The 23,774-nt window shown below is 35.0% G+C and overlaps 1 protein-coding gene across 3 annotated transcripts; it reads left to right on the top strand.

Annotated features, from left to right (window-relative positions):
• Positions 1-5,145: 5,145 nt before the first annotated feature.
• On the top strand, positions 5,146-23,656 carry LOC121322093 (V-set and transmembrane domain-containing protein 4-like). Of its 3 annotated transcripts, none has more exons than XM_041261608.1 (8): positions 5,146-5,303; positions 6,497-6,892; positions 11,544-11,597; positions 14,704-14,811; positions 15,112-15,145; positions 15,752-15,873; positions 17,419-17,483; positions 22,657-23,656. In XM_041261608.1, exons 1-8 carry the CDS (start codon positions 5,252-5,254, stop codon positions 22,747-22,749), a joined length of 924 nt encoding a protein of 307 aa, XP_041117542.1. In that variant the 5' UTR covers positions 5,146-5,251; the 3' UTR covers positions 22,750-23,656. The 3 variants fall into 3 exon arrangements, with proteins under 3 accessions (XP_041117542.1, XP_041117541.1, XP_041117543.1); XM_041261607.1 differs by lacking the exon at positions 22,657-23,656 and adding an exon at positions 19,698-21,875; XM_041261609.1 differs by lacking the exons at positions 11,544-11,597; positions 22,657-23,656 and adding an exon at positions 19,698-21,875.
• Positions 23,657-23,774: the final 118 nt, after the last annotated feature.

The following is a 23,774-nucleotide window of genomic DNA, read 5'->3' as shown; positions in this document are numbered from 1 at the left end:
TTATATTTTTATTGTAGTTCTGTAAAAGACTATCTGCAACAAACTGATTTGAATGTGTTTAAAATCAAAGATAGTCAACTGGCATTAATTTGAGTTTTTGTCAAAAGTTAAGGCTAAAATAATCTCTAACACAATAGTAGTATTTAGTTGCAAATATTGAATCCAACAATAATTGAATCCAAATAAATATTTCTCTACCTTCATTCCATTAATGGCTGAAAATGTCCAGATAAAAAGCATATTAAATTTTTCCTCAAGTGGAAATCTGAATATACCTCTTAACATATAGCTCTTTAATTTTTGAATACTGCACATATCTTTACACAGAAGTAAAATATATATTAAACAAGTTCCCAAATGAGAATAAATACGAAACTTTCACATTTCTGCAATGCATTACTTTGTTTTTTTTTAAGCTTCAGAATTAATTATTTATAAAGGGCAAATAAGAAACCCCACAGAAACTCTGAGACTTTAAAAAGCATTTCTTCTGATAGACTAAAGTAGAGGTGTACTTTAATGAGAATTAGTATGTTTTGTTTTTCAAGAAGGTTAATATCAATGATATATGGTTTGTTAGAACCTACTCCTGATTTGTAGTGATCCTTGCAATAGGCCTTAAAAAAACCCTTGCATTGAAGAAAACTACAATCAGAGATGGACCTTAGTAACAAATGCATATATATATTTATGGGAGTGGTGCACAACTCGGTCCTGGAGGGCCGGTGTCCCTGCAGGTTTTTATTCCAACTGCACCCTAAAGTACTTTATTGGACCTTATTAGAAGCTTAATTGGTCCAATTAACTAATTTAGGGTATGGTTAGAAAAAAAAAACAAGTGGGACACTGACCCTCCATGGCTTGAGTTGTCCACCACTGATTTATGGGGTATATTCATTTGATCTAAACAGTGAAAAATCTAAATATCATTTGAGTTATAATTACCTAATACCCATATGGGTATCAAGGTTATGAAAATCAAATACCTAACAGTTACTATTGTCCTCTTTAGTGTATTCCTTAATGTAAAAATATGAAAAACTCCAGGCAGGATAATATATTGATGTAAGTGACGGCGGTATTCAGATCAATTGAATAGTCCCTTACATTGATTACATATATTGACTTGAGATGCTACGGCTTGATGCTAAGGCTTGTTACAGGATACCACTATTTTACTATGCAGTCAGTCAATCCAATAATAAAAAAAGCAAGCAAACATGTAATTGAATTAAGTTATACATTGGTTTTATTCCATCCACAAGGTGGCAGTGTAAAATTGCATTCTGCTGAAAACTTTTTTTGTACTTTATAACTGAAATCCTTCTACTACACATGATTTCTGTATTAAAAAAAATCTTGATCACTATAAACAATGGAGTTTATAGGATTCAGGTTGCTTGTACAGAAAGCTGGTGCCAGAAACCAAAACTAAACTGAGCAGAAAACCGAAATAAAATAGACTGGGGACACCGAGGGGTGAGAAAAGCTCAGGAAAGTAATTGAAACTGCAGAATGAATACAGGCATGGCATTCATGTGCATTCGTGGTTTGTGGTAAATGTGAGATTTTAAGTGTTAGAACCCGCTGTATTGTTTACAAGACACGCATTACTGTACCTTTGCTCTCTTCTGTGATGTTCATATGACAGCACCATTTTTTTTCAACATATTCACAATAGTTTTGATCTTTTTTTATGCAAAACATCATACATATATAAACTAGGGTGCTACTTATTTTTTTACTTTTACCTGGGAATGTTCGTCAAGAGCCAGATTTTTTCTCCTAAATATCGCAGGGTATCCAATTCATGCCACCTCCTGCAACAGTACTGGCTTACTGATTGAATTATATTGTGGGAGCATGATCCGGATACTCTGGTTTTTACATCCTGACATTTCCCAAGTAGATGTTGAGAAATGTGTTGCCCATGATGTGTGATTAAAAATGTATAGAGAGTCGGCAATATGTTTTAAAATATAATGCTGCATGACTGACAACATGGGACAGCAAAGGTAACAAATGATTTCCTTGTAAACTTTGCAGGGTGTTATGATGGCTTTGAAAATTGATTAAAATGAACTCATGCAAGTTCATACAGTTTGTGTTGCTGGTCAAGCACATCCAGCCCCAGAACACAAACTGTATGCTATGTTTGTCCCACTGTAAAGCAGATGTTATTTCACACTATCTCAACTGTGCAGCCGAGCTTCATTTGAAAGAATGGCAAGCTTCAAACTCTTCATTTCCTATATAGCCAAAAGGTCTTTGTCTATTCTATATTCATTTCTTTAAGGAGCTGATGGATCTTGGTGACTGATTCTGAATTGATGGCGCTCTGAGACTAGGAGGACACTCTCAGGATCTTACAAACATGTAATTTTACCTCTGAATACAGCTTGCTGCAACTGGTGATTAAGTTACCTTTAAAAGAAAAGAAGAAATATAAGCAACTATATTAAGCAAGCTATCAGAGGAAATGAATAGACAAGAATAATTTGTTGATGAAAGTACACAAAGAGAGACATCATTTTGTGTCAGCAGCGTCAAAATGACTTTAACAGTGATTGGGTTTCTTGTAACAGACAACAGCAGTATGTTACTTCTTAAAGGGCCAGTGCAAGAATCAGCAATAGTCTGAGACAGGAATCTTGGTGTGTCGAGTTTTACGGTCGTCTCCCTGAACTCTGTCTGTGTGTGATGGTATTTGTATTGTATGACGTAAGAACTATCTATCCACATTGCTAGGAAAATATTGGCGGAGCCCCAGACAGATCTGCACAGACTGTGTTGTGTTGTTTTGTAAAACATGAATAAGCTTCTGGCTCTGTTCCATATATGTAAAAAACTAATATTACTAACCCTGTCCATACCTTTTCTGTGGCAGAATGACAGGCAATTCTTTTGATACTCAATTACAGCAGTTTTATTTTTATACTGGTCTCACGTTAGGAATATTGTGTTTTTTTAATTTCTAACTCTGTGTTGAGGTGAGTTCAGGATCTGCTCTTCCAGTTTTCTGGCGCAGACGTGTCACGTAGACACGTTTAGCTAACGGGTATTTATATTAGGAGGTACCAGCACCATCTAGAGCACAATAGTGTATTGACAACAAAACAAAAAGACACTTGATGCAAAGTGGCAGATCATTAGATGGCGCTGTCTCACGTCTAAAATGACACCTTGGTTGATCTAACCTAAGTTACATGTCTCTATGACAGATAATTAGAACTAGAAATTCTATGCCTTTGTGCCTCTGTGTGACTGATTTTACTGAAGATACACAGTATGTGGTGGAGCACTGTGACTGGGGCGGGAGGGGGGGGTGATACTAAGGACCTTATAAAATGTGTAACTGTACCTCTGGACACCGCAACTTGTTGCGACTGGAGATTTTGTGGTCTTCAGTTTCCTTTTATGATGCAACAAAGCCTCATGTCACAGCCACAGCAGAAAGGTATGATGCTTCCCAATTTAGCTCCCTCAAGCAGCCTGTTCAGAATTGAAAACAGTTTTGTGAAAACAAAGTCTCTGAAACAAGTGACGGACACAATTAAATCCCAGGGGGACTAAAAAACAAAGCCTATGTGTTTTAGATACTAGTGAAGTAAGCAAAGAATAAAACTTGCTCATCTTCCACTGTAATATCACTGAGAAATAAAGAAAACATGAGGCCCTTTTCCAGTAACATGCCTCCCTATCCTTTTGTTTATTACCATTCAGTGCCTAATGCTATTCTTCCCTTACCCATAATGAATACTATCAACAGATCAAAAGAATAAAATACTATGCATTGACTTTTCACAGAGTTGTGTTCTTGCAGTTTTAAAGAAACCTGTGTGTTATTTTTTTTTTTACTTTCCTTTTATTTAAAAAGTAGGCTATGTAAAAGCACATGTGCTTCTGATTAATGGTTCATTACTGTAAACCAGCCTTGCACAATGTCTTATTTCAGGCTGAGCAATGCTAGAAAATGGTCACGTGGCTGCAGTTAAATGGTTTTGATTTTGATTGTTTTTTGAAGACTGTTGAAACAGAAATAAAAATGTGCTTACAAAGAGTTATAATCAACCGTATCTGATGATCAAAGAGTGCTGTGATGTCTCCATACATTATGCAAAACACATGTCTTGTCATTAACCACCTGTTTCCACTGAAAAATTAAATATAGGTATCAGTTTATCATAAAAAGTGAGTATATATAGTACCATGACTTTACTTCAGGGGCTATTAGTTAAACTTTCATTATGCATTAAGAGTTAAGATATATATAAGCACAGTATAATCTACAGAACAATGATAGATAAAGTAATCTTCTGTAGTAACCCTTTTTGGAAAGCCAGTTGTCAGTAGCTGTAAATGTTGGCTGTGAGATTAAGATTTGTGAATTTTAAATTCCTTGGTCTTATAGTTTTAGAGGATTATTCCCTGTGTCACTTTTTATTAGCTATCCTGATACAAACACAATACAGGAATAGTTTCTTCAGGAAAAATGGTATAAGATCCGAACCGTTCCCATGTTATTTAATGTGATTAAAAATGCCTACAGTTTTAGTTGAATCCTATATTGCTCCCAACGTCTTTCTACTTGATAATGAGCAATATAATATTTATCCTCAAGCCAAGGATCCAACATCCAAGTTTCCAACCACAAAAAAGGGTGGGTGCCAGTCTGAACACTATGAGCAGAAATACATGGACTGCGTAAGAAATGTTTGCATCTCTGAACATAAACTTGATGATAGTTAAAGGAGACTACATAATGACCACTGTGTTCAAAGAATGAGAATAATAACATGAGTCATTAAAAGAAAATAATGGAAAATAATGGAAACAACAGGAATACAAATGTGCTTGTGATTATTATTTGAATTGCATGGAAATCTGGCAGAAACAGGGAGTACCCCATGTCTCTTTTCAGGGATACATCTTTTGAGAATACAACGCAAGTATTGTGAGAGAATTTAGCATCAGAATTCACGTTATCTTCCCTCATTATCTACACAAATAATGAAAACAAAGACTAAGTTGCTGTGTTTCATGTAGGTCCAGCTGAAAATTTGTTTGGTTTCCAAATACAGCACAGGAAATGACATTTCCTACATTTGCAGGAGAGGAGTGATTAAGAGGGAGGGTGTTTCTAACTGGGAACAGAACAAGTACTGTTTCGTATTACAACAGAAAAGAACAATCCTGCGACGACTTTAGTTAAAATGCTCAGTTGAATTTATGGAGTCTGTGTGTCTGAAAAATGAAAATCTTTTTAGTGGTCATAGTTCTCCTGAATAAATTTTTAATTGGAGGTAAGTGCAGTTTCTTTGCATTTCTTTTAAAATTAAGTAAACAGTTTTGTGTAATTTGATCAGTCAGTCTGTAGGAATTGTGCTTTTCTGTTGAAGGATTACTTGAGAGTTCAGAAAAGCAAAAAACATCTTCTAAAGTTTGGACATTATAGACCAGCCTAGCTGGACTATACTCTTTAGAAGACCTGTTTAACAGTATTTAGTTTGACTAATTATCTGAAATAATGATTGTAATGTAAACACCAATTGAAACACAGCAGAAAGGTAATAGAATGTTGTTGGTTTTTCAAGGAAAGACTATCATTTGGTTTTTAAAGTTTTGTTTTGAAGCAAAATATAAAATAACTATTGTAGGAAAGTACGCCATTGCAGACAAAGAACACATGCACAGAAATGTATACAGAAATATTTCCCTGGCTCAGCAATGGTCTAGAGCCCCACAAACATGATTCTCTGCCAATCCAGACAAGGTAATTGTGATATTTCATGAATGAGATCATGGTGTGCCTGCAGTGGGGTAGGAACAACTGATTAAGAGATAGGTAAGAAAATTGCACTAAGCAGCCTTTTAATAGATGAGTTATTCAGCAGACCAAAATCAACAGCCACTGTGAATGAGCAGTCATATTGGTTTAGTGACCTCGTCATTTCTGTAAACAAAACCAGTGGCATTTCCACTGTATTTTTAGGGAGTTTTGTAAACAAACATTGCAACTAATGTATTTATATTGTCATATCAAAGTTAAGGCTGAATCATTTTTATACATAACTATACCATGACAACAGTGGAATACAGTTTTGATGGAGCTGTACATTGTAATTGTCATTTGACATCTGAAAAACTGAAGGAAAGCTTGGTACAAGTATGACATTTCACAATACTGTATCTTGAATAATGTTTTCATCTTGTTGTTTAGATTCACTTTGTATGTTTCAGTCTTCATATCCTGGTGACTTTTCAAGTTAAGTTTTAAGTCCCTTTGTGAACTCTGTAGACCACTGCAACATTTTTTTTCTCTCTAGGTAATATTGGTACAGCAGAGTGTAACCATTAACTAGCCCTCCTTCATTTGTTCTGTGGTATTTCTTGCTGCTGTATTTCTAACTTCCACAAGAGGCAGTGTTGAAAGAAAAACGTGCATTACTTTGATTTACATGAATATTATTTTCGTATTCTTCGCTTTCTTTTCCAGAAATTTGTGAAGCCCTGAATGTCACTGTATCCCCAGGACCAGTGGCCATGTTTATGGAGGGTGAAAATGTCACTCTTTCCTGTCATGTATCCCAGCAAAAAAAAAACAACAGTCTTTTGGTTGTACGCTGGATGTTTTCTCTTGTACCAGATGAAGAACATTTACTTGTCAAAATGAACATGAGAAAGGTAAAAATATATGGGAATTATACAAAAGGTTTTAATCAGCAAAAGTTGCAGTTTTCTGAAGGGAAAACAAGTAAAATCTATAATTTAGTCATTTTTAACTTTTCAAAAGAAGACAAAGGGAATTATACGTGCAAAGTCCAGGAAATCAGAAAGCAACAAAATAAGTGGAGAGCGACATCTAATGGCACAGCGACTGCAGAATTAAGAGGTAAGAGAAAACGGCAAAATACTTATTTTTATTTTTTATTTTTATAATACACTTTATTTAAGTTCAGCAAAGAAAATATATACTTATAATAAGGGGTAATATCTAGTTACACAGAGTTTTGTCCTCACAAAAGTTTAGTTTAGTTCAGTTATGGTTGAAAGCTGTTCCAGTAACCTAGGCTTCCTACAACAAAAGCATATCCCTTACTTCCATTTCAGAGGACAGTATATTTTGAATAGGGTCCTGAATATTCCACTCTTGCTCCAATAAATCTGTTTTGTTAGTTGTGGTGAGCAGCAATTAATATACATATGTTTCCTTTGACTGCTCACCCCTGTCTCTCTAAAGAATGAGAGGAATTTCCTTGGTTGTGCTATGTGAACTAAATTAGCAAAGATATACAACATACTAGCAGCCTCTTTAAAAAATGACAATTTAAATCCATATAGTACTGAAACCTAAAAAGATTGCTGATAAGAAACCATGTCAAGTCCCTTACCATTATTTTATATGGAAAACCACCTGCATGGAGCCTGTATAATTGAATAGTAATATTTGTGGCCACTACATGGATAAGGAATATCATGTTATGTATTTTATATACTTTGTATTTGGGAGCTGTGAGACTTGTAGAAATGCAGCACAGGTGTTGAGCAGTTAGCTTTCTACGGCAGTATTTTTTATGTTTTGTTTTATGTTTATGTGTTACGTTGTATTTGAAAATCTCACTGCTACCTAAATAGTTACAGTAACAGAAAAAAAAAGAAATAACATTGCAGTGAAACTATGTTACAGCCACATTGTATTATTTCATTGTTTTATTGCCTATATCCAATAGGATTATAAGGCAATACATTCTGGTTTAATAACACATAATGAAAACATCAGTTGAGAAATCAGACGCATTCTGCATCAGCATACACGCTAGGTCATCTAGTCTGGCAACCTGTTCCAGACTCCATATATAATATTTCCACTATGAATTGTTCTTATGCCATTAAAAACAATCATTAGGAAATGTATAGAGCTTGGACGAGCTGAGATGACAGCAGAAGGAACTTTGGCACAGATGCTACAGCATAATATTGGCATTGGCTGCAGTGTCAGCTTTCCTTCATTGACCTGTATTAGATTTAATACAGACACAGCCATACAGCACACGCACATGCACAGAATCATGCAGACAATCATACACCCTGATGCTATTCTCTGAGTAAAGACTTTGGCATCAAGAAGGCTGGTGTTCTGTGGCAGCATGTTGCAAAATTGGCAAGGTTCAAATTAAGTATAGGAACAGGAATTTCATTGCATAACCTATTCTGAGTTATTGTAGTTCAGTTGAAAGGAACAATGGGTTCTGAAATAGCTGCATTGACTTTCGCTGGGTTTATGTTTTCATTGTACATGTTGTTTTTTTCTGCTGGTTCTATGTACTCTAAAATGCAAAAGGAATCCAATTAATTTCTTTCAGCTTAAATAATATTATTTTATCCAGATACACAAGTAAATAATATGTTTGTTATTGTGTACACTAAATCATCCTTTAATTGATCTCTAGAATATACAAACAAATACATTTCTGAAAAATATGTGTTCAGTGCATAAAAGTTCTAAATACCTGAAATGGATGCCATTTTAACCATCTAACTAGGAATTAAAATATTATTTTCTTTTAGTAACTTAGATAATTAAGGAGGCTGATAGATGAAATTTTTTTTTCAATTTATCTATCAATTTGACCATGACCTTGTTGATCAAAGTTATTATCAACCCTATCTGTGATTCAGGTAACAGGGTTGGGCTATATCTTTTACTTTGGGTGAGCTTAACAAAATGGTCTCTGCAAGTCAAAGAAAGTGAACCAACACATATCCTAACAATTTTCACGGAGTAGTTTCTCGGGACAGAATGATTTAAATCCTTCCAGAGACTTTTAGCTGTATGCATTTAAGTGCAAACAGTTTCTCCGGTCAAGATGCACTCCTTCGTTGATTTTAGTGGAGAAAATGGGAATCAGATGTGATTTCAAATGCAATTGTGTGAGTTGTTTTGTTTCAGTGGTTAAAGAAAAGGGCTTGTAACCAGGAGGTCCCTGGTTCAAATCCCCGCTCACTCATACCCCTTCTCCACTGGCACATCTGACCCATGAGGGCTCAGTACGGTACGGGTACAGGTGGTTCTCCACTAGCTATTTGTCGAGCCGAGCAAGAACCAAACCGTGAAGCCCGCGAGCGGAGCCGAGCCAGGGGCGGGGTTAAGTTTTTTCGTCATTAAGTTGCTTCAGTCAGTACACTCCTGAAAGGCGGGCAGCGAGTGTGATGAGAGAAGATTGTGATGAGAGAGGTACAGTCTTGGGACGCCGAGGAAGTGTAGGCTCTAGTTTCTCTGTGGGCAGATAGAAGTGTTCAAGAAGATCTGAAGTCATGAGTCAGAAATGAGAAAGTTTATGCCTGAATTTTGACAATTTGAAACAAATGGACATAAACCACGGGTACGGTACACTTAACTCACACACTCAAAAATACAAAATTCTACCATTTTTCTCATCCTTGAACTTTATTATATTAAATAAATAAAACAATTCTAAACTTAATTACAAAAATATAGTCTGCTGTACAGCTGTACCATACATAGAACTACGGCTCTCTTTGCGCTCGCTCAGTTTCTTTTTTTAACCACCCAAACAAAAATCAACAAGAAAAACAACTGTCATTAAACAGGATACCTTTGGCAAATCCTATTTTTAAAATCTTCTTTTTTCCCCTTCAACAGAACTAATTAAACTTTAGTAAGTCGATATAATCAGTAAAATTTGTGGTTTATAAAGACATTCCTCAATATATTAACAAAATATAGTGATGCAAGATGTACCGTTGGTCTATTAATTTTTGAATACCATTTGTTTGCGCATCTTTTGGCAAATTGACTTAATTAATAACATCTGTTTTTTATTGCGTGTGACATCAGTAGCATGGCTCGGCTCTGCATTGGAAAAACAACCCAGGCTCCCCTTAACCGCACCGTGAGGGCTCCGTACGTCCCTGGCACAGCTCGGTCGTTAAGTGGAAAAGAGGCATCGCTGACTCACTGTGTGAGCCTGAGCACTTGTGCTCAAACTTTCGGGTGAGATGATGTTGTAAGTCTGTAGCTGATGCATAGCTCACACACCCTAGTCTCAGTAAGTCGCCTTAATAATGTAGGTATTTTGTTGCTCTTTGAGAGAGTATGAATATTGAAACAGCTGAGAAATCAACGCATACATTATCAGCTTCAGTACCGGACTGGTAATGAGCTGTAACAAATACACAGTACCTTACAGAGGGAAAAAATCAAGGAAACCAGAAAAGCAGTGTAATAAAGAAGGTGGCTGGCTATATTCGTTTTTTGAAATCCATACAAGTTTGAGAATCCATCTCTGTCAAACTTCTTGAAAATATATTGAATACTGACAGCTACAATGTATTCATTTTGTCTCATGCATTTCCATCTGGAACCCATTACATTGGACTCTAATAAATATTCCAACATGAAACTGATCCAAAGATCTCTGGCACTCATAATATATTTGGAATGAACACAAGCGTGTGGATCAATGCAAGTAAACTACAAATTGTCTGCGTCTTGCTGTAACCTGATATGAAACCGACTGGGGAGCCAGTGGATGCTGTGTTTCTACTGTAATTTTACAAGGATGTAATGAGAGTGATTCTCCAAACGAGACCATCGTTATGAATAGGGCTAGTGCTTTCATGGACTCTAAACAGACCAATTAAGCATTCTGAAAGTTTTAGAAGTATAAATTGAATGGACAATTTTGAGCAACTTAGTTAAAATTCGTAAAATGCACATCATTTCGCAATTGTGGCAGTTTTCAGAAAACATCTGCCCTGTTTATGACCGTGTAGACATCAAGGAGAACACCCCCACTTGGTTCCCCTGTAATTCACTGTTTAATTCATGTCTGAGACTTGGGGACCAAGGGGGAGGAAGCAATTAGGCAGAGTATGAATTCAATACAAAGTGCCTCTTGACAGAGCACAGAACCTACGCCAGGCCTGCTTGTGCTGGCAGTTCCAGAGTCCTAAGAGCATTACCTCCTGTTCCCAGCAAGGGTCAGTTTCATATGGACTCTTAACTGTTAATGTGGTTCCCCATCTCAATTCCCCACAATCACGCTTGAGTCTTTTCAGAAAATTATTTTTTGGCACGAATAGTTAGTGGGTAAATAAAGCATTGTATTTATAACTGAATTAGATGAAAGCAGGCGATAGGGTTTGTAGTTCTCATATTGTAAACTATGATTGTTTTCGTGGTTCAGTTCTTGGTCCGCATAATTCAGGTTAGATTTAAGTCCAGCAAGATAATCAAAAAAGTTAGCTGCTCAGTCATACAGTTCATTCAGAAAAATGCTGCAACTGCCTAATGAGACTTAACTGCTTCTATTCAGTGAAGACTGCTTCCAGCACTATGTATTTTTGGATGCCAGTGTGGGTGTTCGAAGCCACCACTGAATGTATCAGGAAGTGGGCTAAAAAAGTAAATCCTCATATATCATCATTACATAATGCTGCACCTATAATTTATACAGTAGTGAAACGTATACTCATGTTGTTTTTAACTATGTGCTGACATATATCTAAATCTATTACAGTACACATATCACCGGTTTTGAAGACCAGTGGTGGAATCTGGAGTTTTTTTGAAGGTAAATGTAGTGAAGTTTTATATATATATATATATATATATATATATATATATATATATATATATATATATAACACAAACAAACAAAATATATTAGTGAATATCTTTATAATAGCATAATTGTATGTATTTATAATTATGTTTATTCTTTAAAAGCTGCAGTATCTCCCATACTCCTGTTAGATTTGTTAGTGCCTGTGAATAAGAATATTCTATAGTTTAGCCTTTTGTGCAGTCTGCTTCATCAGACATAAATCACTGTTGACAGTCTCATTTAAAAGTTAAACCTAAATTTTGTACTATTTGAAGTTTCTGTGAATTCCTGGTGTGCCTTTGCTTCCACTAGGCAAGGGAGGGAGTGGACTACCACATTGTTGTAGTATATGGGACATGCATATTGTAAAATTTATAAGCCCTATTCACAAAGTCTTGATGGAGTCAATAAAGCTTGGGATGTACTGTAGTTTCTGAATTAGTTTCAAAGGCAATGTCCTGCCAGCCTTCATATGGCTTCCCAGAGTTTATAGGTTTCCTACTTGTGGACAACACTACATTTTCATCATTTGTTTTGGTTGTGAAGCAAAGGTTAACACCCTCCTTGTTGTGCCTGACCACAGCTTTAAGGAACTATTGACTGCGCAATTTAGACAGTGTTTAATTTAAAGACAGCCATCCCAATGGATACCGTATTCGGATTCCAAAGCCCTCATCAGGCAGTATCATTGCTGGTGGTTGTGGTAGTCAGGAGATATATATATATACTCTTACTCAGAAATACTGTTTAAAGATAGAAAGTAGCTTAATTTAGAATGGAGTTCCTTTTTAGGCTAGTCTGGGATGGCTATATAATTTCATGGAGGTGTGTTTATGGTCTTTTACTTGTTTACCTCCAAAGCCCTCATCAGGCAGTATCATTGCTGGTGGTTGTGGTAGTCAGGAGATATATATATATATATATATATATATATATATATATATATATATATATATATATATATATATATATATATATATATATATATATATATATATCTCCTGACTACCACAACCACCAGCAATGATACTGCCTGATGAGGGCTTTGGAGGTAAACAAGTAAAAGACCATAAACACACCTCCATGAAATTATATAGCCATCCCAGACTAGCCTAAAAAGGAACTCCATTCTAAATTAAGCTACTTTCTATCTTTAAACAGTATTTCTGAGTAAGAGGCTCACAAACATTGTTGAGTATAGCACAGTTCACAAATGCATGTTCCAAACTGTGACATTTCTCTTCAAGAACCACTGATGGACCTGTCTTAGTAGAGACCTGGTCAAACTGCTATATTCAGAAAGGTTCTAGGAGAGAGTCTTCTGTATACCAAATAGAAAGAATCCCAACAATTGTGCTGTAAGATTTAATTTACTGTTAGTACAACATGTTTTTTTGAGTTTAAACAGAAAAGCTAAAGAGCAGCCAAGCTTATATTATCTGGATTTATACTGGTGAAATTGAGTAATCAACAATTCAACATAGTAGGCACAAAATAAAAGATCCATGCATAATATGAACAGGTATACAGTATCATATTAATATTATAAATACAACGATGCCAGGGGCCAAACACTTACAAATACTGTAAATATTTAAACATAAAGTAATGAAAAAATAAAACAGTACATAAAACAATAATACAAACAGGTGAGGCTGGTCTCAAATGAAATATCACAGAAGCACTATTTCAGTGCAGCCCTCATTGTATTACAGTGTGTTAGAGGCAGAAATCCATAAATAAATGTGGGCACTACACCAGCTTGCAGGATACAGAATTAAAGGTTGTCCGTGATCCAAGATCTTGTGGTTCAACGCTATTTTACATCACACATGGAAAACAATGTGGTAAAGGTTATACCATACATCCCGTGACCCACGTCAACTCAGTGTCTTTGACAAAACCATTTAGCAACTGAAAATCCAAATCCATTTCAAAACATACAGCTTCTGTAAAGAAAACACTCTTGATTCATCTACTGCTAAAAACGTGGCTGTGAATCCGACAATCCGACTAATAAATAATTTTCTTCATGTTATAATAATATAATTTATTGTGCCCAGTAGGTAACATACTCCCCAGAGCAATGTGCTGTAACTGTTTGGATAATTCTTTGACCCCCCCAGTGTTATTACTTATTACAGCATGTGTTCTTGTTAACTCGAGAAATTTGACATAGGTGCGCTTGATGACAGGCTTTGTCTAAGTGGGTGAGGAGGTGTGGGCTGTGGTGGTAGGGAGTATGTGACAAGCTCCCTTTACTGGTAAATGGTTTCATGTGTTGAGTACTGCAGACTGACAGAGCTGGGTCCTTTAAAGCTTAACGCATACAGCCCGACTTAAGTCATCCCGACTCATCTCATCTCAACTGAATTGTTGCAATGTGCATGCCCTTAGAACCAAGGTTACTAACAGAAGTAACCAGTGCGTCGATCTCCAATAGCTCACAAATCACAAGCCCCTAGATCCACACGCTGAGAAAAACGCCAAAATCAAATAAAAATGAACAGGTTTGATTTTATTTACCACAGGCTAAAGTGTAGCAGACAAACTATACAAAAAGTAAAATGCTGCCTGAAATGTTTGCATGGTGTAAATGCTTATTAGCTAAATTAATAGGCTAAGTGCTCCTTTTTGGTCTCTGCTGCCTAATCAGCATACGATGCCATGCATAGTGTGATGGTCACTATGTTGGGCCAAGTTAATTAAAAAAAAATGTGTACAGGGCAGTATTAATTAAATTTGCATACATAGCAGTCACTAAGATCTAGTTGGGGTCAGTTTAATTCAGTTTTAGCAGTGTGCGACCCCCAATCGGGAAAAACTCAATTGTGACGGCAAACCAAAATTAATCACGGAATCTACATAAACTCAGATGAGATGAGTCGGGACAGGTTGAGTCGGGCTTTGTGTGGTGGGCTTAACTCAACTGACATAATCCTGCTTTTAATCTGACTATCCAACATATATATAAATGCATGCATTTGAACCGTCAGCAGTAATAATTCTGCAATCTGATACAGACATCTTGAAAGAAATATTTCTAACTTTATTTTTTGTGCATGTGTTTCAGATCTTTTCCTTTGTGCAGTGCTGATATGCTCTGTTGGCATTATTTGCATGTTGCTGTTCACCATTATAATTATCTGCCAATGTCTTTTTAAGAAAAGAAGATTAAAAGGTATGTACAACAAAGCCAACTAAACCAAACTATGTATTTCTGCTGCATAGGGTTATTGTGAAAAATAATTATGTGTCAACAAAACTGAATCATTCTTCTCGTTATTTTAAATGTTCTTTTTTTGTGGTAGCTGCAAAAACTTACCACACACACACACACACACACACACACACACACACACACACACATATATATATATATATTCTTTTTTTTCAGGTTATTCATATTTCGGCTACAATACTGTAATGTGCCTTGTAAAAGGTTACTCTGTGTATTCATTTTGTTTTTGTTTCTTGACAGCAAGTTATTATTTGGTAAAATGTCCGCAAAACAGGTAAGGCTATTTTAATGTTGATGTGTTTTTGTGTGGGAGATTTTGAAAAAATAATAACCAACAGAGATGATTTGTTATAGTCGTGGAGAACATTTAATTTCTTTTAGGAGGCAGCACTGCTAGTCACTTACTAGGCTGTGTACTCAGCAGGATATAAGAATGGCTCCCTTCATAGCAGGTTTCAATTCCTATTAAAACATCCCACACAACACAGAACAATACGTCTGTGAGACTTTGCTTCAGACTCTGTTAAGTGCCATGACTACACTCCATACAGTTAACAACTCACATGTGGTGTCTATCGCAATTGTTAAACCATTTCAAAAATATATCGAAACAAAAGCAAGCGTCAAATACAATTTAATAACAAAACATAATGCCAATGACTACAAGTGTGCATTCCACAGTACAAGGCTTACAATTTGATTTAACATCCCAATAAACTGGATCAGCGAGACCCTAATCCAAAAGGGCCATGCTCACCACTAAGATGTTTCGTTGGGTTTAAACATCTTCTTGGTGGCCAATTAAATATTATAGAGATCACACAGGCTATTCATTTACCCTCTTATAACATGTTCACTGAGTTTTATTTCTTGTTTCCAGTTCGGGAGAAACAGTAACAAGTGTTATCAGCTCATCGCCTCTACAAACAAGGAAAGAAAAGAAACACAAAAAGAAAAAATCTAACAAAAATGCTGATGTTCCACCAGAAATACCAGCAAAAGGTACTTTCTTCAGCATTACTGGACACCATCAGAGCCACAAACTTTTTTTTTCAACATTGGGGAAATAATGAGATATACACATATTTATCATTAGGATTAATGCATGTGAAATACATTTATATATTTTGTATTCTTAATGCATTATCGAACACAACATATAATCTAAGATTTACATTTTGTTTAACAATTATAAATGCTCAATTGCTTAAAGAACATACAAGCATTTCTGGTGCGTCAAACACATCTGTTTTTTGACATAGGGTTTAATACCGGCACCACATGTGCACAGCCATAACCCATAAAACACTCACACATGCCAACCATTTACATTCTGTAGAAAGCTTGCTATTTGTGCATGCATATGAATTAAAAATAAATGTACATGAAACCAGCTATCTTCTAAAATTATCTAAGGCATATTGACTATTACCACAACCACGAAGAGGGAGGTAATTGTTGTTGTGAAATAACTAAAACAAGTCTGGCTCTTTAATTTCCTTCCATCCACAAACTTGAATACCCTAAAATAACATTCAGTTCCCAAGATTCCCTCCCCAGTACACTCCCCAAAAAGACAAAAAATGAGAAGAGATTATTTTGAAGTGGTTTGTGCCTCCTTTGTAGGATGTCTTACTATTAGGAACATAATTTTACATAGTTTGAGCTTCACAGTTCACTACGCAAGGTGACATCTCTTATAGAATTAGAGACAACCTACATATGATGTTGTAACAGGGAGAGATCTGTGCTGACTCTGCTGGCGTGTTCACGGGCTGCAGGAAGAGGGCGGCAGTCGCCCAACAACCGCCTGTGAGTCATGGCAGTGACACGGGGAGGTGGGAAAGTGTGTGTGTGGACTTTCCCCCTCTCTGAATGGCCGAGAGGCGGGTCTTGGGTGATTGTCGGTCCTATAAAATAACGCTCTGTTGTTTCCTCAGGTCTGCCCACTTAGACGCGTTAAGGGTGCGGACGCTTTGATTCGGGACCGGGAATCAGCGAGACAGAAAGAGAGAGAGGGGAACCCTTGGGCAGACCCCGGCGTATTGTGAAAGAGCAGGCTAGATAGCCGAGAGAGTAGGACGGTGATCCGGGTCGTGCGGGTAGCGGCGACCGGGATAACGCTGCCGAGTGCAGCACCTTTTATTTGTAGTTTTATTACTGTTTTATTTTCTCTTGTTCTTTTCGCCTTCTGTTTTCATTATTATTTCTTTTAGCACCTGCGAGTGCATTTGCGGTTCGTGTACCAGCTGTGGTATTTCCGTGGTGCTGTCTATCATCGTTGATAGGCAGCCCACGGTCAACAGTGCCCTCTGCCGGAGAGAAAAATACAAAAAAAGAGCCGGTCTAAAATAAAACTGGGCACCTGTGTGGTGTTTCCCAAATACACCTGTCTGTCTCCTGGTCAGTGAATTACCCACACCCCTTCCACAGATGTATTAATGAGAACTACACTTGCAATACTTGTACCTGTTTGACACATGTAGAGTAATAAGCGTTACTAAAGAACTGACACCATACTTACAAAAGTCCTTACCTTTATTTTAGCACCTATTCCTGACACACCAAGAAGGCCCAAACTTTTAAAAACACAGTCAAGAAAACTAATTCTGGTAAGTGTTTATGTTGCATGCCATATGTAAAAATTTGTAATCCAGTAATCCTTGTGAAAATAAAATGTTTCAAATTAATATATATATTAATATGTATGTGTGTATATGTGTGTGTGTGTATATATATATATATATATATATATATATATATATATATATATATATATATATATATATATATATATATATATATATATTTTCAGACCAATTAACTCGCCACGGTCAGAAACTTGGACATAACATTTTTTTCTGGGAGAGAAAGTCGTCTAAAGAGCCAGCAAACAAAACAAAATAATTGTATTCTCTTGATTTACAAAAGATACCCTATCCTTTTTTTCATATTTATCAGTAAGGAAGAAGTGGAAAAAAAAAATCTGTTTAATTATTATATTAAAAACCAAAAAAAGTTAGCTTTTCTTTTTTCCCCCAAAGAGTTTGGTTTATTTATCATCCTGGTGCATTTAATTTTTTTGTTATAAATTGTATAGTCTTTACATTTCAAAACCTCTAGCATTTGTTTTCTTTCTTTTTTCTTCATATTTTTCAATTTAATTATTACAAGGAAGAAATATGCATGGGGGAAATTATGATGCATGCTTTATAGTGCCCTCTTGCTTGCTGAAGTTATTGCAACACCTTTTCCATTTATGAAAGTACTAATTTTATTTTGTTTTATTGCTTTCTGAAATGCAATTATTTATTTAGCCTGTTTTGTCTAAATTGAATTATGTTTACTATAGGAGTATCATAAAAATGTATAAAAACAACACATCGTCCAATCCTGCTCAGTGACCCATCTCAGGGAATACAGTGTTGTTTCAAATCTAAATCTAATCCAGTAACATCACAAATAAGTAGATAATGCACACCAGAAACAATGCCATTTTGAGCTAATGAAATCAAACATTTGGCAACTTTGATTTAATTAACTCAAGTCCTTAAATTTGCATGAGGTACATAAAGTAGGTGTTTTGAGATTTTGTTTTCGGATTAAGAATTTTGAAATGTAATACTAAGTAGAGCCATTACAATGTGCACAGTAAACCCAAATCTACGATTATATAAACACATAGTTTGCCATGGGACATTTGATTTTTCCCTAGAACTTTCTATATTAAAGGAAAAATCTAAGGTCCCTTACTTGCAAAGTTGCTTGAAACGTTAACACATATACTGTATATTATTATTATTATTATTATTATTATTTATTATTATTATTATTATTATTATTATTATTATTTAAGATTTCACCCAATTAGTAGGGTTACATAAGCCTGTGTTCTTAATTTAATGTATCACTGTGATTAAACACTATTGTGTGAATGTAAGCTTTGCTTTAAATGTAAACACAGTATGTATTATGTATTGTTAAAGAAATGTAAACAGTTGTAAGCAGTATGTTGTAAATTTCAGACTAATGCTATAGCAAAAGTGTATTGATAATAGATGTGAATCTACAGTTAACCCAGACTTTTGTTTTTGTTTTGTTTTGTTTTTAAATCAGAGGAAGATTTTACTTGAAGGTGATACACATTTGCAAATATTAATTTGCAGGGAATATGATGACAGGATAGGCCTCAGATATGCGAGAACCCTAAACAATACTGTTGAATCTACAGAAGCTACACTGTGGGTTGAGGGCATTCTGTAGGATTCACAGAGGCATTTTCACAGATTTAACTTGTTGACCATGATTTCAAATGAACCCTGTAAAGTGAAACCACATTTGTACAAACTAACTGAGCTCTGGGGGTGTTCATTTTGTTTGAATAATGAAATTTCAGACTAATGCTATAGCAAAAGTGTATTGCTAATAGATGTGAATCTACAGTTAACCCAGACTTTTGTTTTTGTTTTATTTTTCTTTAATCCTTCGGTATTTAATATTTTGTCTCAGTCACGCTTTTGGCCAGGAGCTAAGCATGAACAGATCATTGTAGAAGTGCACCGAGCCTGGCAAGCTGTACAGTAAAACATGTTTCATTAGACCTGCAGAAAATTAGGTTTGATTTATGATCTAAAAATGCATATAAATCCCAAAATATACATACTGCCTGTTTTCTATGTGATCCTTTCACAAGAGAAACATTGTGGGATTTTAAGAATTGCTTTTAACCTCCATTATTGCCACTGTCTATCATCCATATACCTTATTCATAACTGCTGTTTTTTGTTTTTTTTTGTTGTTGTTTTGTTTTGTTTTTTTAAATACAGCCCAAGATTGCAGAAGAGAGCTTAACATATGCTGAACTTGAACTTGTTAAACCCCAGCCAGAAAACAAATCAGCCTGTACAGGGACTGTGTATGCACAAATACTGTTTGAGGAGAAACAGCTGTAAATACACATATACTATAGCTGTATAGAATACTGTATCATAGGTTATATGGACACGATTGTGAAGCAAGTGCAAAGTTTGCATATAAAAGCTAGCAAGAAGCAACTTGGTTTCAGGAGGCAATATTTTTTCTTAATTGTTTTACTGTATCGCTTTCAGGAAGAAAAAAAAAAAAAAACATGGGGGCAAACTTTTCACTTGGTTCACAATAGGGTCAGATATGTTTTATTTATAAAAATATGAGTCAATATTTTTCATATTTTTTTATGTTTTCTTATATCGTTATAATAGCCCTGTTAAATGATCCAGACTGTTTGAACTGTAAAAAATAAGATGTTTGGTGTTTTGCGTTTTTAAAGTACTGGTATTTAAAGGCAGTAAGTTCAATCTACATTCCAGTCGGTATACAAACAATGAGTTTTTGCATGTATACATTATAAGGAATTCAATGTTAACTTTCTAAACTAAAGAATGTATTGTTTTAATTGCATGAATTTTAACAGTGGGCTTTAAAAGCTTTATAAAAGGTATCAAACTACTTCCAAACCCCTTAATGGAAGTCTGCACTGTTTATTTCTGGCTTGGTTACTTTATTGGGTGTGTTTCTGAAGAAAAGATTTGAAGAAAAGATCTTTGGGAGATCTTTGCGACTTCACAGTTGTAGACAAAAAATGATCACATAGTGGAGAAGATAAGCTCAACTACTGTGTGCAATTTCCTTCCACTTAATGCTGTATGCATTATAGATCACAGAACATCTGTTTTAAAAATAAATAAAACCAGCACAGACGTGGATGGTTTCACAGACCCTACTTAACATTTAGTACCTTAGGAAGAGAAGGTAGTTCAAGACTAGTGCTAATCAGGGTTTATAACATGAATCCACTGATTGCACCTTCATAGTTTAACATAAGTGAAAATACACAGTAAATTAAGGCAGAGAACACTATTACATTTTCATTCTGAATCCCCAGTCAACAATAGGTCTTTGGATTGCTGCTGAGTTTTAAAATGATGAAGCAACATTGAAAAGGAGTTTAAGCACAATCCTCTGCCTGCCCCCAGCAGGCTAGAGTCAAGGCAAAGTGCCAGTTCTGTACATCAGCCCACTAATGGTTACATTTATTAAAAATGATAACAACTGTAATGCTGCTTAATAATTAGTTTTACAGTGTATTATAATTGGGTTAGACTACAAGATGGTTCTGCCTAGGTGCTATAATTTATTTGATTTAATTATTTGAGAGAGCCTAACAGTTTGACATTTAATATTATAAAATTATTGGTGTATTAAAATTTAAACTGTTATTGTCTTTCAGAAGGTCATTTTCTTCTGCAGTGAGATGTATGATGATTATTTTCCAGTCTATTAAGCCCTTCTAATTAGCACAATTAGTACAGTGTGAAAGGTTAAACACAGCGCACTCCCTCTCATCGTGGTAACAATGCCGTATTCTTTTTCTCTTTATTATTTAGGGAATATTTTGTTCTAAAATAAGTTTGCTTAGATAATACGTTTTTGTTCAGGTTCTGCTAACTTTGTGACCAAAAGCCATTTCTGCTTGTACGTTTCAGTATACAGTATCTAATATGCAATTTCTTTGTAGAAACAGCGGAAGGTTTGCATTGGAAACAAATACAATAAAAAAAAAAAAATTAATACACACAACCTTGTGGCTGTGAAGCAGTCTTATGTTTTAAAACATGTTAGACTTTTAGACTTTCTTTTTTCATAAAAGTGCTTATCAGATGTCATCCAGTTTTATCTTGTAAGAAACTGCCTAAAGAAATATGTTAGTGAACAGTAAAGCAAAGAGAAGTTATTCCTAACTGCCATGACTATGTACTGTGGCAGTATCCTTAACTTTGACTACCCTTCATTTCTAAGATGATTCACGCATCTTAATGATGGTCATTAGAAAAGGCAGTTCTATGGCCTTCTATTAGCCTTCTCCCCCAGGAAATAAGTGGTGCATGCACAATGGGAGTTTGTTACCCAGTAAAAATAGATTACTGTTCTATAGTGACAGTTTGAAACCCATCCTTGAAAAATAGTTTCTATTTTATACACAGATATATATATATATATATATATATATATATATATATATATTATAAAAAAAAAAAAGGAGGATAGTTTTCCTCCTATCCAGTAAACTTAAATTATATTATATTATTATATTATATTAATATATTATTATAATAATAATATTTAATTCTATAGTAATTATTATAATAATAATAATAATAATAATAATAATAATACTCAAAATAGTAGTCACATTTGCTGACCTAAACATCAGGTAGAAGTTTACGTAGAAGCAACAGCATTTTTAATGTTTTGAAAAAAAAAAAAAAATGTCTTTAGTTGAACATATAAAACTGACGTGAGCTTTGATTGATATGGTTTGGCATTAACATGTATAGTGATCATTTTAATGTTTTACTGTGGTAAATATCAGCATCACAGCATCAGTTCAACCATACTTACAGTGAACAGTTACTGAGGATTTAACCAAAAACTTTTTAATTTGGCCCATCTAGTATAAATACTGAAATGAAGATTTCTGTGCAAATCATTTTAATTGTTATGACAAAGTTTTGGGGGGAATTTTATTTATTTATTTATTTATTTTTATGATGCGGAATGAGACAATAACTATAATAACTATATAACCCTATAAACTACAAATATGAAAACGTGTAAAGATCTGTTCCCTAAATCACATTTTAGCCAAATTAGTATATTATTATTTCAAACCACCATCTTTAGACACGTTTGTAGAAATGTCTGTCGAATGGATACATTCTGTTTAATAATTGTATTCACATGCAGAGATCGCCATGGAGACAAAGCCCCCTGCTGTTGCTGCTGGGTGATTATGACAACAGGACAGACACTGCCTTCATTTCATGGCTGAGTGACTAAACCTTGACGCCATTCAACTGTCCCTCAGAGGTCACTCAGCCACAGCTTTCATGGCCTTAAAATTCCCACCAAAAACTGAATGTGTTCAACATAATAAAAAGACGGTAATTAAACAAATAGATGATTACTTTTTTTCATGTAATAACACTATTGCATCCAATAACATCAAAACAATTGAATTTAACAATACCCCCAACTATTTTCTTGGACATTATATTACAAACTCAAAAATAGCTTACAGCCATTATCCTCTAAACCAGTACATGCGTGACTGTGTACTTACAGCTTTCTTACACAGGCTGTGATTTCCTTTAATACACCAGTATAGCCAGAGCTGCATGCTGCCACCTGTTGAGAGAACAGCACTATGACAAAAGCTGTCCAGCTGCCCAGCTAAAATACACAGAAATAATTTCAATCAACTCTGAATGGAGGTTTGATGTTCAAAGTAGCTATTGTGAATGAAAGTGATACAAAAATTACAAGCCTAATATACACTTCCTTAAACTTTCATCAAACCTCTGCAAATGGTTGGCTGAACTTGAGAAGTGGTAAAAAGCTAGAGCTTATTGTTGCAGTGGTTTGCTGTTTGTTTTGTTTAAAAGTATCTTGGCCTAAATATTGTCAACACAAAAAACCCCCCAAAAAAACAGAATCGCATCTTTTTGTAGTAAACTAAAACCACAAGGAGAGAAGCTATAGGCACTAGGGCTTCCTGTTTACTGAGACTTAATTCGTGCCCCCCTCCCCCTATCTCTCCCTTCAAGTTAGTACAGAAACTGAATGTATTGATATGCTTTTAACTCTGTAAAAGTTTACCATTACATTATTGTCATTTGGCAAAATACACAAAGTCAGTTTTTATTTCCACACACAGTTAAAATGCAAGCTAATAAAAAATAGGCAATGGGACATCTTAAAAAAAAAAAAAAAAAAAAAAAAAAAAAAAAAACATTGAAACTTTCATTAATGCAATCAATATACATAGTATATTATATATATATATATATATATATAATATATAT

This window comes from Polyodon spathula, chromosome 10 (assembly GCF_017654505.1).
Source record: "Polyodon spathula isolate WHYD16114869_AA chromosome 10, ASM1765450v1, whole genome shotgun sequence".
Lineage (NCBI taxonomy): Eukaryota > Metazoa > Chordata > Actinopteri > Acipenseriformes > Polyodontidae > Polyodon > Polyodon spathula.
This window is presented reverse-complemented; position numbering and strand designations above follow the sequence as displayed.